The sequence below is a fragment of the Delphinapterus leucas genome, chromosome 12 (assembly GCF_059928025.1).
Source record: "Delphinapterus leucas isolate spDelLeu-1000000601 "Yukka" chromosome 12, BTC_Dleu_Yukka2, whole genome shotgun sequence".
In the NCBI taxonomy this organism is placed as follows: domain Eukaryota; kingdom Metazoa; phylum Chordata; class Mammalia; order Artiodactyla; family Monodontidae; genus Delphinapterus; species Delphinapterus leucas.
In genome coordinates this window covers 49547560-49560566 of record NC_143140.1, presented here as the reverse complement: position 1 = coordinate 49560566, position 13007 = coordinate 49547560, and the positions used below count along the sequence as shown (strand labels likewise).

The 13007-nt window shown below is 38.9% G+C and overlaps 1 protein-coding gene across 1 annotated transcript in view; it reads left to right on the top strand.

Moving 5' to 3' along the window:
* Positions 1-13007, top strand: part of LAMA4 (laminin subunit alpha 4) — a 150817-nt gene that overhangs the window by 31991 nt on the left and 105819 nt on the right. The window contains exon 2 of the mRNA XM_030760289.2: positions 7619-7720. Coding sequence (XP_030616149.2) covers positions 7619-7720 — 102 coding nt within the window. The remainder of the gene's footprint in view (positions 1-7618; positions 7721-13007) is intronic.

Genomic DNA, 13007 nt, shown 5'->3' with positions numbered 1-13007 from the left:
CCTCCAATCCAACACTTCAAAAGGAAAATCTTTATAGCTTTAGGGCTCTAAACTTTTCTTGTTTGATCCTTTTAGTTTTACAACTAAAGAGAGCTATTTATTAGCAAGTGTGGTAAGTACTTCATCACAGCCTGAGTCTGTTGGTATGTAAAAGTCCAAATAAGCATTTGATCAAGTGCACGGCTTGAGAACAGTTATCTGAGACCTTTGAGTGAAGCGCTGATTTCTACGCCCAAGAGAATACCCAAAAGACCCATAAAGAGTGCTGAGGAATAGCCACATAAATGTAAAGTAAATGCCATGATAACTATCTCTCCACTCTACAAAATTAAAGGACCTGGCTTAACTGTGGAAAAGATAGCAGTGCTGTGCTCCTCAGAATTCCTCAGGACCTAAATCATTGTCTCTAATTCATTTGGTGATTAAATTGAGGGCTGGAGTGTTTTGCAAGTTTGCCACAGAATGGCAGATAAAGTTCCCAAGCAATAAGCACAAAGGTAGCTCTAAGAGCCAACTAGGAGAAACCAGTACCATAGTTTGTGTTCAGCTGATACCCCAGCTTTATTTATGCCAATCCTAAGAAAAAATATCTCTGAACTGGATAAACCCCCAAGGAATGTTGAAACCACTTTCCTAATCAAGCTATGGTGAAATCACTGTCAAAATCTAAAAATTAACTTCGCCTATTGAAATGTGGGGAATTTCAATTACGCAAACAAGAGCTTAAAGAGACACAAGGGAGGGTACATGGGTAATTCTCTCTATATTCAAGTAAAGTCAATCAAGAAGGCAACTTGCTAACTGTAACCCACTGCATAATGCGTTTTAACTTATTTTGGCACTTCCATTATAGTTTTGTATATGAACAATCAAAACATGTTAAGTCCTACCAGAAAAAATACAGAGGCAAAGTTATCAATAGCTTAATTCAGGACTGCTTTCCATGTCAGATACTTTATCTTTTATTTTTATAGACACAGAAAACAATAGCCTTTGAAATACCTACCCATGTAATAAATTCATATGTTCTTAGAAGTCACTCCTCCTCAGCAAAGGCCAAATTGATATTTTTAAATAGATTAAATTGAACAATTGGTTCCTATTAGAAGGTCCCTGAATACTATCGGATTCTTAATTCTGCCCAAGTTTTAAGCAGATGGAAGTCAGCATTGTGTAAGATCCAGAGACTCTGAGTAAAGGCACAAAGCTTTAGCTCCTAAGTGAGCATAACATTCAATCTTAAGGTGACTAAATTTTAAGGTGACTAATACACTAAAACAAAAAATGGAATTCACTAAAACTAAAACTAGAGCTGAAATCATTGTTGCCTGGAAACAAGAAAAAAGTGGATTGATTATACCCATACAAAAACCTAAGCAGAAAGGTAATTGAATGTGGGCTGTTAAATTTGAAGAATACTAATTTGGAAGGTAGCAATGACTCTGGATACAAATGAATGAATTCAGAGAGATTTTTTTTTAAAGCTTTCCACATTAAGCCTCAGTAAATTAAAGCAAAAGTTGATGAATCAAAATTTTACAAGTCTAATTCAGAAAGCAAAATGAGTCAATATTTGTAAAATGTTTGTAGATCCTTGGTTGAAGACACAATGCAAATATCTATTCCAATTTTAGGTCAAATCCTATTAGAATAGGCACAGGGCTGTGGCGTGTGCTCTCTATAATGAATTTTATTATAATTAATTCATTATTTTTGTTGGAACTGGAGATTAGAGTCTGTTTCTCTCTGGGACATCAAGCACCTACTCAGAGATCTCAAGATGTGTCTCACACCCTCAGATGACAACTTCAGGCCCCTCCTAAATCTGGTCAATTTTTGCTATTGTTAGTTTATTTTAATGGGTGATTGGAGACCTCAAATTCCTAAAGAATGCTATTAGAGCATTTAAATTGTTTAGTCAATTGGGCTTTTCAACAGAAATTCTGAAGGTCTTAGACATTCACTATCTATGCGAAAGTAGTGGCTTGTGGTCAATTAAACTGGCTCCTCTGTGACAATATTTGGAAAACACAGTGAGATTTTTATGAGTTTTTAACTTAATATTACTTTGCTTGGTATTCACTTTATTTGATAACTCCAAGAGATTTTTAGAAGTTTGCCACACCCAAAGGATGCAGACTGGACTATACTTCAAAAGAACACAATTTAAGAATTTTTAAGAAAATTCAAAACATGTTCTGTATGATGACAGTATTGTTGGTTTAAGTCTAGTGTTTTCAAGAAGACTTCTTTGAATGAGGACAAAAATGATCAATCAGCTGTATAAATGCTATCCTTTTTGTTAAGAAACAATCTTAATTACATCTAGTGAAATAATTAACATTGTGATTATACGATGAACCTCTGGAAATAATGCCTTCTTCAAGTATATCAACATATATATACACTGTCATTTCCAGTTCCTCTAAATATAAGTGGCACATGGATACACCACACTAATTTCCTCCTAAGTTCTATCTAGTTCTGATTTCTATAAATATAAAATTAGTCAAGTAAACATATACTGATTTTTACTCCAAGCCAGACATCACACTAATCATAACAAAGTAAGCAAATGGCAATTTTAACTCTTATTCTTCAAAGGCAGAAGTAAATATTATTGATTAATCCAATCTTAGTGTCAGAGCAGGAGGCAAACTGTAGTAACAGAGTGGCTTAAGAATGGAGAGCTGTAAAAAGTCTACAGGTGATTTAGTGGAAAGCAAAATGACAATGTGGCTGAAATAAGTTGTTTAAAAAGTAAATATTCCCATTCAATGGTTTTTATATATTAATGATTGTATATATTTTTAAAGAGTTTCTTCTGGGGCTTAAAGGAGAGGTTTTACATTTTTTATTCATTTCAGCCTGCTGTGGATTGTTCATAACGCAAAAAATTGGAAATAACCTAAATGCCCAACAAGAAGGGTTTGGTTAACATATATTAATGGTACACCAGCAGGTTAAGAGCTCAAATGTGGGAGTCAAACAAAGAATCTAATTTCTGAGTCCACCATTTCTTATCTGTGTTACTTGGCCTGAATAACAATTCCTGTAAGCCACACAGACCACATCTGCAAAACGAAGGTAACAGAACTTACCTCATAGAGCTATGGTGGGGTAAAAATGCAAGACCTATACAACATGACCAATGCAGTGACTTAGCATGATAAATATTTATGTTCAATTAATTAAAATGTAAATTAAATAAAATTTTGAATTTTATTTATTTATTTACTTACGAGGGGCAGCATGGTATAGTAGAGAAACAAGAAGATCTGGAGCAGTCTGAACCTCTTATAAACCTATGTTACATTGGATACATTTCTAACCTTCTCTGACTCTCAGTTTGTTCATTTCTAAAATGCAGGTACTTATACCTAATTCACAGAGTTGCTGTGAAGAGCAAATACCGTAACATGGATAAAGTACTTATCACAATACTTGGTACACAGGCTCTCAGTAAATGGTAACCATATTATAGTTATCATCATCATCATTATTGTCATTATTATCCTTGTCATTATTATCAATTTTTTAAAGGTTGTGGCACCATCCCAGAAGATACACATCTCCCTGAGTGCTCTCTAAATCACCCACCCACGTGTTTATACAGTTGTCTGCTGTAGGTCAATCTTATGTGGGCAAGAGAGTTCAGGGTGGCATCTAAAAATTGATTGTAAGACTTCTCTTGCTTACACACACACATATATAATTCATAAACACATCTTTGTTTAGTAAATTCTGGAGAATATTTCCAAAGAAAGCACACAGATATTATTCTCCTTGTGAGAAGACTATTCAGCTTTCACAGGCCTCTAAATAGCACAGGTCTTAGAATTACTTAGAGAAAAGATTAACCAAGAGCAAAACTAAAAAATAGCCACACTTTCATTCTTGAAAATATCTACCTTTTAATATTATGACAAAGGTCAATTTTGCCAGTTCCTATAGAATTTCAAGAAGAGATCCAGTAAAACTTAACAGAACTTTCTGGGAAAAAAATGATGAAATGTTTTTACATAAAAGAAACAACCTTAAACAGCTCTTCCTGAGGATACTCAAGCTTCTTTTGAACCACGTAACACTCTACTGTTTCAAGGAATCCTCTAAAGTTCTACAACACAAGGTCCAAGGTATCCAGCGCATGGGCTCTAGTAACGACATCAGAAGCTCCCCATACCCAGGGCTTCCATTATTCCATATGGTGCCTTTAGGCGAATTTTAAAATGGTGCCTCCTCTCTGGATAGATGAGTTAGAAAATACAATCCTTTCAAGTGTACAAAACTCAGCAAGAAAGGAGTTGGCCAGGCTTCCAACCCTCATTGCCCTCTTGGCAGGGGGCCAAGTGACTATTCCACACAACCCTGTCCCTGCCTCCCTTCTCTTCCCATCTCCCACAGTATGAGACCTGAGCCAAATCATCCTTCACACAAGGTCAGAACCTTCGTCTGGTGGGTGGATAAGTGGATAATGACAGATTCTCAGAGTGAAGTCTCCTCCTAAACTTGGCATAACAAAGATTTCATCTTGTACACAGTCTAGTCAAGGCAGTGGCTGCCTGGACTGTGTTGAGAAACATTGGAGACCCAGTCCAGCCCCAGCAGAGAGCGGTGAGTAGATCAGCAGGATAAACCACTGGTTTCCAACAGCACATATACCTCCGATGTCCTGTCCTGGTCCAAACCATTCAAATCACAATCACAAGTTCATTGAGCAATGAACATGTACAAGGTACTGTGACAGGTGCTTTGAGGCAATCCTTCCAAACTTAGTCTCACACTGAAATCTTCACGGGGCTTTTTAAAAATTCAGATCCCTCAAAATATTTCAGTAAACCTAAAACTCTTCTAAAATACAAAATCTTCCTTTTTTTTGTGGTTTTTTTCCCTATGTTGTGATAATTTTATTTTTGTTTTTTAAAAATGAGTCTCTTAATTTAGTCAGGGCCTCAGGCTAATAAGAGATTAGCCACTGTCATATTCACAATGATGCACTTATTCAGGGCAAATCTTAATTTTCTTTGTCTTCGTCAGAAGAATGAGCTGCGAGAATGCCTAAAAGACTTGCACTACTATCAATTTAAAAACACCCTTTCAGAAATTTGATTCCTTGGGCCAGAGGAAGGTCCTTACTGTAGTTGATGGTACAAGTGGGTCTTTTCATGTACCGTTTCCAGGCATCTCTATCAGACTCCCTGCTACCACCAGTGTGCTTTTCTCTTCCAAATACACCTCCAATCTCTGCCCCACTCCTTGGAACTCATAGAAACAGAGACCAGAAGGGTGGTTACAGGGGCTGGGAGGGGAGACAGGGAAACAGGGAGAGGCTGGTCAAAGGGTACAAACTTCCAGTTAAAAGATTAACAAATTCTGGTTATCTAATATACAGCGCCTTGATTATAGTTAATAATACTGTATTATACACTTGAGAGTTGCTAAGACAGTAAATCTTACATGTTCTCACCACAAAAAAGAAATGGTAGTTATGCGACATGATGGAGTTGTTAGTTAATGCTATGGTGGTAATCATTTTGCGATACATATGCATATCAAATCAGCATGCTGTACACCTTAAACTCATACAACGTTATACGTCAGTTATATCTCAATAAGGCTGGGGGGAAGAATTAATTAAAATAAATAATTTTTTAAATACACAATTTATTTTATTAAAAAAAAAAATGTAGATTCTTTGGCTTCACCATCAGAACTATTGAATCAGAAACTCCCCCAATCAGATGTCTGTAACTTGGTCAGTTAGAGAACTCAGAAACCACTGGTATGGAGGGTCCTGAGATAACTAATACTAAGGCCCTCACTACTGTTATCCATTCCTTTTATAATTAAAAGCCTCCTAATGTCAAAATGCAGGATGCAACACATTCATGGGTCATCAAATCAATGTTATGTCTTAGGAACAGGATATATTTTTAAATAAAATAAAATAAAATAAAATGAAATAGAGAAGTTTAAAGTATATGACACATAGTAAGATTAATTACTGTTTTGTGAGTCTTTTTTCTTACTCTTGTTTCTGGGAATTCCTTTTTCTGTGTACTGCATCACAGTGAAAACACGTATTTCTTGTATTTTGAAACAGAAGTTAGAAATACGTGAAATTAGGTGGTGTGAATTAAATGCTTCCTACTGCAATTTTAGCACCTTTCCCTCTCTTTTGTTCCCTAGTGGAAACTGAGAAAAAGGCTTACCATCAACTACAAAATTTCCATTATAAATTATAAATTGGTCCCTTCTCAGCCTTATTTTGTCTTCACTTAGAAGGACAGAATTTCTTTGCGTTTTCTTCATAGGCAAATGACATTATGCTCTATTAAACTTCCTCCAAATGGAATATGTTACATTTTAGTTTTAGGACTATGGGGTTTTTATACTGTGCATGGTGTCTAGTGATTCTTTCTCTACAGAGAAAAAAGCAAGAGGAAATGGGTTTGCATAACAGTCAGAGGGACCTCAGCCAGATACAATGAAAAGTTTCCTGGTAGCCAAGACAGTACAAACTACGAGTCAATGGCGGGTGTGATGGGAACCCTCCTCCGCTGTAAGTTTGTGGAAACCACCCAGATTCTTATCTGTCTGGAATTCTTTAGATGTAAATCTGTCTGACAGACAAGGAGTGGACTTCCAGGCCTATGATGTCATTTCTGCCTTGCAGCACTGAAACATTCCAAAGAAACATAAAATACATATCCATAAGCCCAATGGCATAAACCAAGAACAATCTCACAAAGTTTCTCAACCTGAGCACAAGCGACATTTGGGCAGGGCAGTTCAGCAAATGCAAGATCGGTTAACATCACCACAACCCACACCTCTGGGTTTAATTATCTCACCACTGGAACGAAGGAAAACAATGTGTTTCTCGCAGTTACGAGGACAAATGAAATATAGGAAGAGCGCCCACGAAGGACCTGCTAAGTTTAAGGACTCATTAACTTCCTTACCCCTCCCTTTAAAATTTTAGGATCTGAAAAGCGTATTTTTTTAAGAGCTCAAGTTTATGACAGACATCTCTAAGTTGTTCTGCCACAGCCAATAATTTCTGAACCCACAGGTCTTTATTCATAGGGAGCATGATGCAGTAGTGCCTCACCCAAATAGTTTGGATTTGTCTTGTTTCGGATTGGAAGAAAACATTAGAAAATTTCTCCTTCACTGTTACCTAAAATCTTACTTCCTCACAGTGATAGGCTGTGTTAAAGGTGCTCCTGTTCTGCTGACAAGTGACAGGCGTTCACGCGGCGAAGGAGAGAAAGAGACGAGATCTTGCTGCGCGAACGGCTACGCATCGCGAGAATTGGACGCCATTTGTTCTCGTGGTGTCCGGGCCGTGGCTGGTCCGCCAACCTCTGCAGGAGCCCCCGACCCCAGGCCCTCCCCGCCCCCCCAAAAAAAGGAGAGAAAAAAGAGGCAGAAAAGATACATAAAGAAAATTGGATATACATCATTGAATGGTAGTATAAATAGTTCATGTTAGTATGTTCTGTAAAGAAATATTTAGATCATTTACCAATCAGTTCCTCGTACTCCTCTCAGAAAATGATGGCCAAAATTGATCTTTTCAGTCATGAAGATGCTTTTGTTGTGTCTGTTTCAGAAATGCGACGCAGGATTCTTTTTTGCCCAGTCGGGAGAATGTTTGCCCTGTGACTGTAATGGTAATTCCAACGAGTGCTTGGATGGCTCTGGACTTTGTGTGGTAAGTAGGGGTCATCTATCGCTTCTCAAATATTGCATCGAGCCTTTGCATCTTGGGTGGGGATAAAAATATTCTTCCTGGATGTTTGAGCTACCTAGGAGCAAACTGCTAATCAAGCTTTCTTTATACCCTTCGCTTTTCCTGTAAAACACCTCATATAAACTGCATATGACTGTAAGTGGTCACCAAGGTGTATGTCTGAATGTGCGTGTGCCCCTAGCAGTAACTGCCCCACCACCCTCGGCAGCTGGTTTCCTGCTAACAGCCATTGGTGATGGGCTTGAAAATAATACACAGAGGAGGAAATCATCCATCCAAATTCCTCTGTAATAGCACAGTTTGCCATATGTTTGGCTTCACTCCATGTAGACCAGGAGAATAAAACAGTTGTTTCATAGCCTATTTTACAACTTAAGATAGTCAGGTCTATAGATCAAAATTTTAAAAAAAAAAGGTTTAAACCAAATAGCTAATAAAAATGAAAGCTTTGGCGTTATGGCCTTTGTAACTCTGTAATCAAGCCCCCAAAGAATTTTTTTTTCCTTAAATGAATTTTCCAATAGACAGTGAAACATGATAGAGATTTATGAAGGAGAATGAGAAACCTTTTAGCAAAAGTACGTGCTACATATTACCCATTTTCACTAAAAGGACTGACAACCTAGTGAAGATTGGGATTGAAATATTTACCAGAAGTGACTTCAGTAGAAGTCGTAGGAGGCGTTTTTAAAGACTTATGCCTTAAGATCATGTTTTCCTTCATGAGTGATACTATTACACAGCAGTATAACAGTAGAAGTTCCCATGAGGCAAAGAGGCTTTCCAAAACTGCAAGAATATTTTTGCATAAACTGCAAGAATACTTAAATATACCTACCTACCTACCTCAAAATTAGCATAATTGTCTGTATTAAGCAGATAATTTTGATTGTAAGTGGTCTTCAAGGTGCGTACTTGAAGGTGTTATTTTACTCATGTATTACGTTAAGATGCAAATTAGAACGTTTCCATTTATTTTAAACCTAACAATTCACATTTTTCTAGGGACAGAATTAAGTTGCAAACACTAAACATTGCTAACTCTTTGTAGTGTTTGTTTAGTCCTGGCGTTTCTGTTTTCCCCTTCCCCCATCTTAAATAACCATTACATCCAGGATGTCCTCTGTAGCAGTGTAGGCACCCGCAGCTGCCAAAGTCTACCCCTTTCTAATGCTTTCATCTCCGGTTTCCTGTTATTTTAATCCCAGTGACATTTGAAAAGAAAATCCCATGGATGCACTTGAACTAATAATGTACACCTCTGATAATTTGACCAATTAAATTTGGGCTCTTTGTCATCTAGTTTATTTAAATATAAGACAACAGGGATTAGCCAGCCCATCAGCTGCTGTTAGACAGTCAGTAAGATGGAAGACTGAAATAAATTAAAGGGGAAAAATGTCCCTCCTGCTAGTGCCTATAGAGGGCTATGACAAAACTACTGTTCGTTACAATGACCTGGTCAGAATAAGAGCTATCATGGTTTTATCTTTGACCTGGACTTGAGCTTCTGAAGGGGGCAGTCATCACGTGATTCCTTCATAGCTCCTGGGGCATACGAAGTTCTAATAAAAGTTTGCGGGGGCTTCCCTGGTGGCACAGTGGTTGAGAGTCCGCCTGCCGATGCAGGGGACACGGGTTCGTGCCCCGGTCCGGGAAGATCCCGCATGCCGTGGAGCGACTGGGTCCGTGAGCCATGGCCGCTGAGCTTGTGCATCCGGAGCCTGTGCTCCGCAACGGGAGAGGCCACAACAGTGAGAGGCCCGCGTACCGCAAAAAAAAAAAAAAAAGTTTGGGGATGGGCTAGGGTGTAAACATTTATATGCACACTCAGGGAAGTTGCCTATCTTCCTGCAATTACTTTGTTCCAAGATAGAACATTAAAGAAAAAAAGAAAATAGCCATCTTACTTCTCAGCTCCTGCCCTGTAGCCCCAGCTCCTTGTCATCGTTCAGGGAGCCAGAGAAGACACAGCGGCTCCACCTGAACACCTTGCAAGTCACCGTGGGCACCAGAGTTTCAATCAGTTCTTACAGTTTGCCTGGCCTAACTCATTTCTCCCATCTTCCATAAGCAACAAAATAAATGGCCTTCTTTTATTTCATTTTGTTTTATTTTGAAGGCTTGTAATGCCTCTGTCTTATCTTCGCCTCTTGGTTTCTAATTCTTCCTCCATTCCCATGATCAATTGGACCTTATATTTTACAGACTGATTTTAAGGAACTAAGCCATTTGACAAAATATATATAGTAAACAAAGTTATGCTACTATTTCAGACAATACCAAAAAATCTTAAGAGATTTCTTCACAAGAGGAATGCCAACTCTTCAAATGCAGAAAGGTGGTTAAGTGAAAAGTGGATTAACTAATGAAATCCAGTATGCATTGATTGTCTTTCCAAAGGGCCACTTTGCATCTTATCAGAACCGGGGTGCACTGGGCAGGGTTCTCAGTGGAGTCAGCTAGGCAGAGACTTAAAGGCCAGGCAACTCCAGTGGGCATGGCAGACTCTCTAGGAAAGCTCCCGAAAGAGGCATGAGAAAGGATTTAAGGTGTAGAAGCAAACAGAAGCAGACAGATGGCTAGTGATAGGAATGCCTGGTCACTGATAACCTATAGTTTATCCCCCGATCTGGAGGCTAGGTACAGAGAACCAAGAAGAGACCGTGACTAAGTCCAGTTACCATCTGGTGCTTCATCATTAGGAGAAAGCATGGGGCCCAATGACCAGAACTAGAGTGGAGAAAATCTGACTTGAAGTTCACCACTGGCACGGGCTCCTCAGGTTCCCTTTTTTTTTTTTTTGCGGTACGCAGGCCTCTCACTGCTGTGGCCTCTCCCGTTGCAGAGCACAGGCTCCGGACGCACAGGCTCAGTGGCCATGGCTTACGGACCCAGTCGCTCCATGGCATGTGGGATCTTCCCGGACCGGGGCACGAACCCGTGTCCCCTGCATCAGCAGGCGGACTCTCAACCACTGCGCCACTAGGGAAGCCCTCAGGTTCCTTTTGATTAAGCATTGGTGTATCTGTTGATTTCATTTATCCACTTAACAAATAAGCATTTTTTTGAGTACCACTTATGTGCCTGGCACTATTCTAGGATTTGGATTAAGTGCTTTCCACTGTGTGGACTGAAGGGCTGTAGGGACAGAACACCTACTTGAAAATGCTTGTGGACGTGACCAACATAATGAAGTTCAAAGTACGAGGACCAGGGGCGCTTTAGAAACACATGCAGAGACCCCCACCTGCTCAGTGACAATCAAAGAAAAAAAAATTAAAAGATTTTGAGGTCTGTGCCAGGATTTCAGGAAAAAATCTAAATCTGAATGAAAAGATTTGGATTTGAAACCACTAAATAACTGCGAAACATAATTGAAATCTAAAAAGAAAACCATCAAGCTGTTAAGGATTCACATCTGGCTGGTAGAAATGTGGACGGGCTTTTATTTTCTTCTTTTCACTTTACAGTATACCTGCCCAAGTGTTCTACAACTGCCAGTAATTTTATAATTAAAAAGATATTGATATTTAGATGGACTTCTACCCCACCCTAAGCACAATGGAGAAAAGGAAGTCATTTAACATATTGAAGGCTAAGGAATTTTTTATTACTCTCAAAGCCTAATTAAAACCTAATTCAGGAAAGCAAAGTTATTACATTTCTAATTTCTGTAGACACTAGCATTTTTCTCCTGATTTTCAAACTGTCCTTTATGTGTATTAAGCCAAAATCAACCAATGTAAGTCCCTTTAAGACTAAACATGTGTGATGGATAAAGCAACACCCTTATTAGATGTCCAGTAGAAAGAAGAAATTGAGTAATAGGGAATTCTTTTTCCTGTTTTACTTGCAACTATAAAGTTGGTATCTAAATCAAGTGCATAATTCTTACATTAAAATTTTGACAATTTTCCAATCTGTTGCAAGCTTGGAAAAACCAAATTTTGCAAATAGTGATTGGTTTGGTTCCATGTTAGTTAAAGTTTTGACATAAAGTCATAAAATTTGTGTGCAAAGGATTTTAAGGATGGCTAGCTCAGTGGAGTCTCTTGTTGCTTTGTGCCCCCAATGTAAGAGTATGATGGGAACTAAATGCAGATAATAAGTTCTCTATACATTGTTTTTTCCTTCTTTTCTCAACCCTGAACATGTTCCTCCTCTTGTATTCCCCACCTCAATTAATGACAGCAACATTCTGCCAATCCCTCATGCTTAGATGTCCCAGATGCTTCATCAACTTGCCTTTTCCTCTTCACCAATATTCAGCTGAGCACCAAATCCTGCCAGTTCAACCTAGGAGAGGGCCTCCTCTGTTCTGTGCCATCCCACTGTCTTAATTCATGCCCACAGTATCCCTCCCTGACCACTAGTGCAGCTTCCCAACTACTCATTATGCCCTGCTCCAGACTCTCCTCCCCCTCATCTGTCTTCCTCACAAGCAATGGAAACATCTTTAAAAAACACAACCTAATCAAGGCATCCCCCTTTCTAAAATCCTTCAAGGATTTCTGTTCCAGACCCACTGAGCCACTGAGCTTCTCTCTGCCACCTAAACTAACTCTGTACTTTCACTTTCTGTGTCTGAACTTGTGTTTCCCTGTTCTCTGCCTGGGATTTCTTGCTTATCCTTCAAGGCCTAGTTCAGATGTCACCACCTCCATTAAGTCTTGTCTTGCTTTCTCAGGAAGAGTAGACCCTTTCCCTTCTTTCTGACCCATAGTAGAGTCATAGCACCTAGCACACTATATTCTTCTCAGTTTACCTCTCTGTTTTTATCACAACTTACTCAAAGTGAGTTATTCAAAGGCAGGAACTGGGTCTTCTTCATTTTAGTAACCGTCACAGCTCATTGTCTGTCATTATATCAGCTTAATCCAGGTTTAAGTGAATGCATAACAAATTTACTTAAAAGCAAAAATCTTTAATATTATAATTTGAGACTGGGGTCCCCTTTATTGCAGTAAAATGCACTGTCTTGTTATTCTAGAGCCTTAGGCTTGGGCCAAGTGCTGAGTAACTAGCAAACAGTGCTACCGACATGAGGTGTTTCCATCTAGACCCTTGCTTCTCAAGTATAGTCTAGACCAACAGCATTGGTGATACTTGGGAGCTTGTTAGAAATGCAGAAACCCAGGCCCAACCCAGGCACCCTGAACAGAATCTGCATTTTCACAAAATCCCCAGTGCATTCTGTGCACACAGGTCTGAGAAGCTCTGATCTAGACAGAGCAGCAGTTCTCAA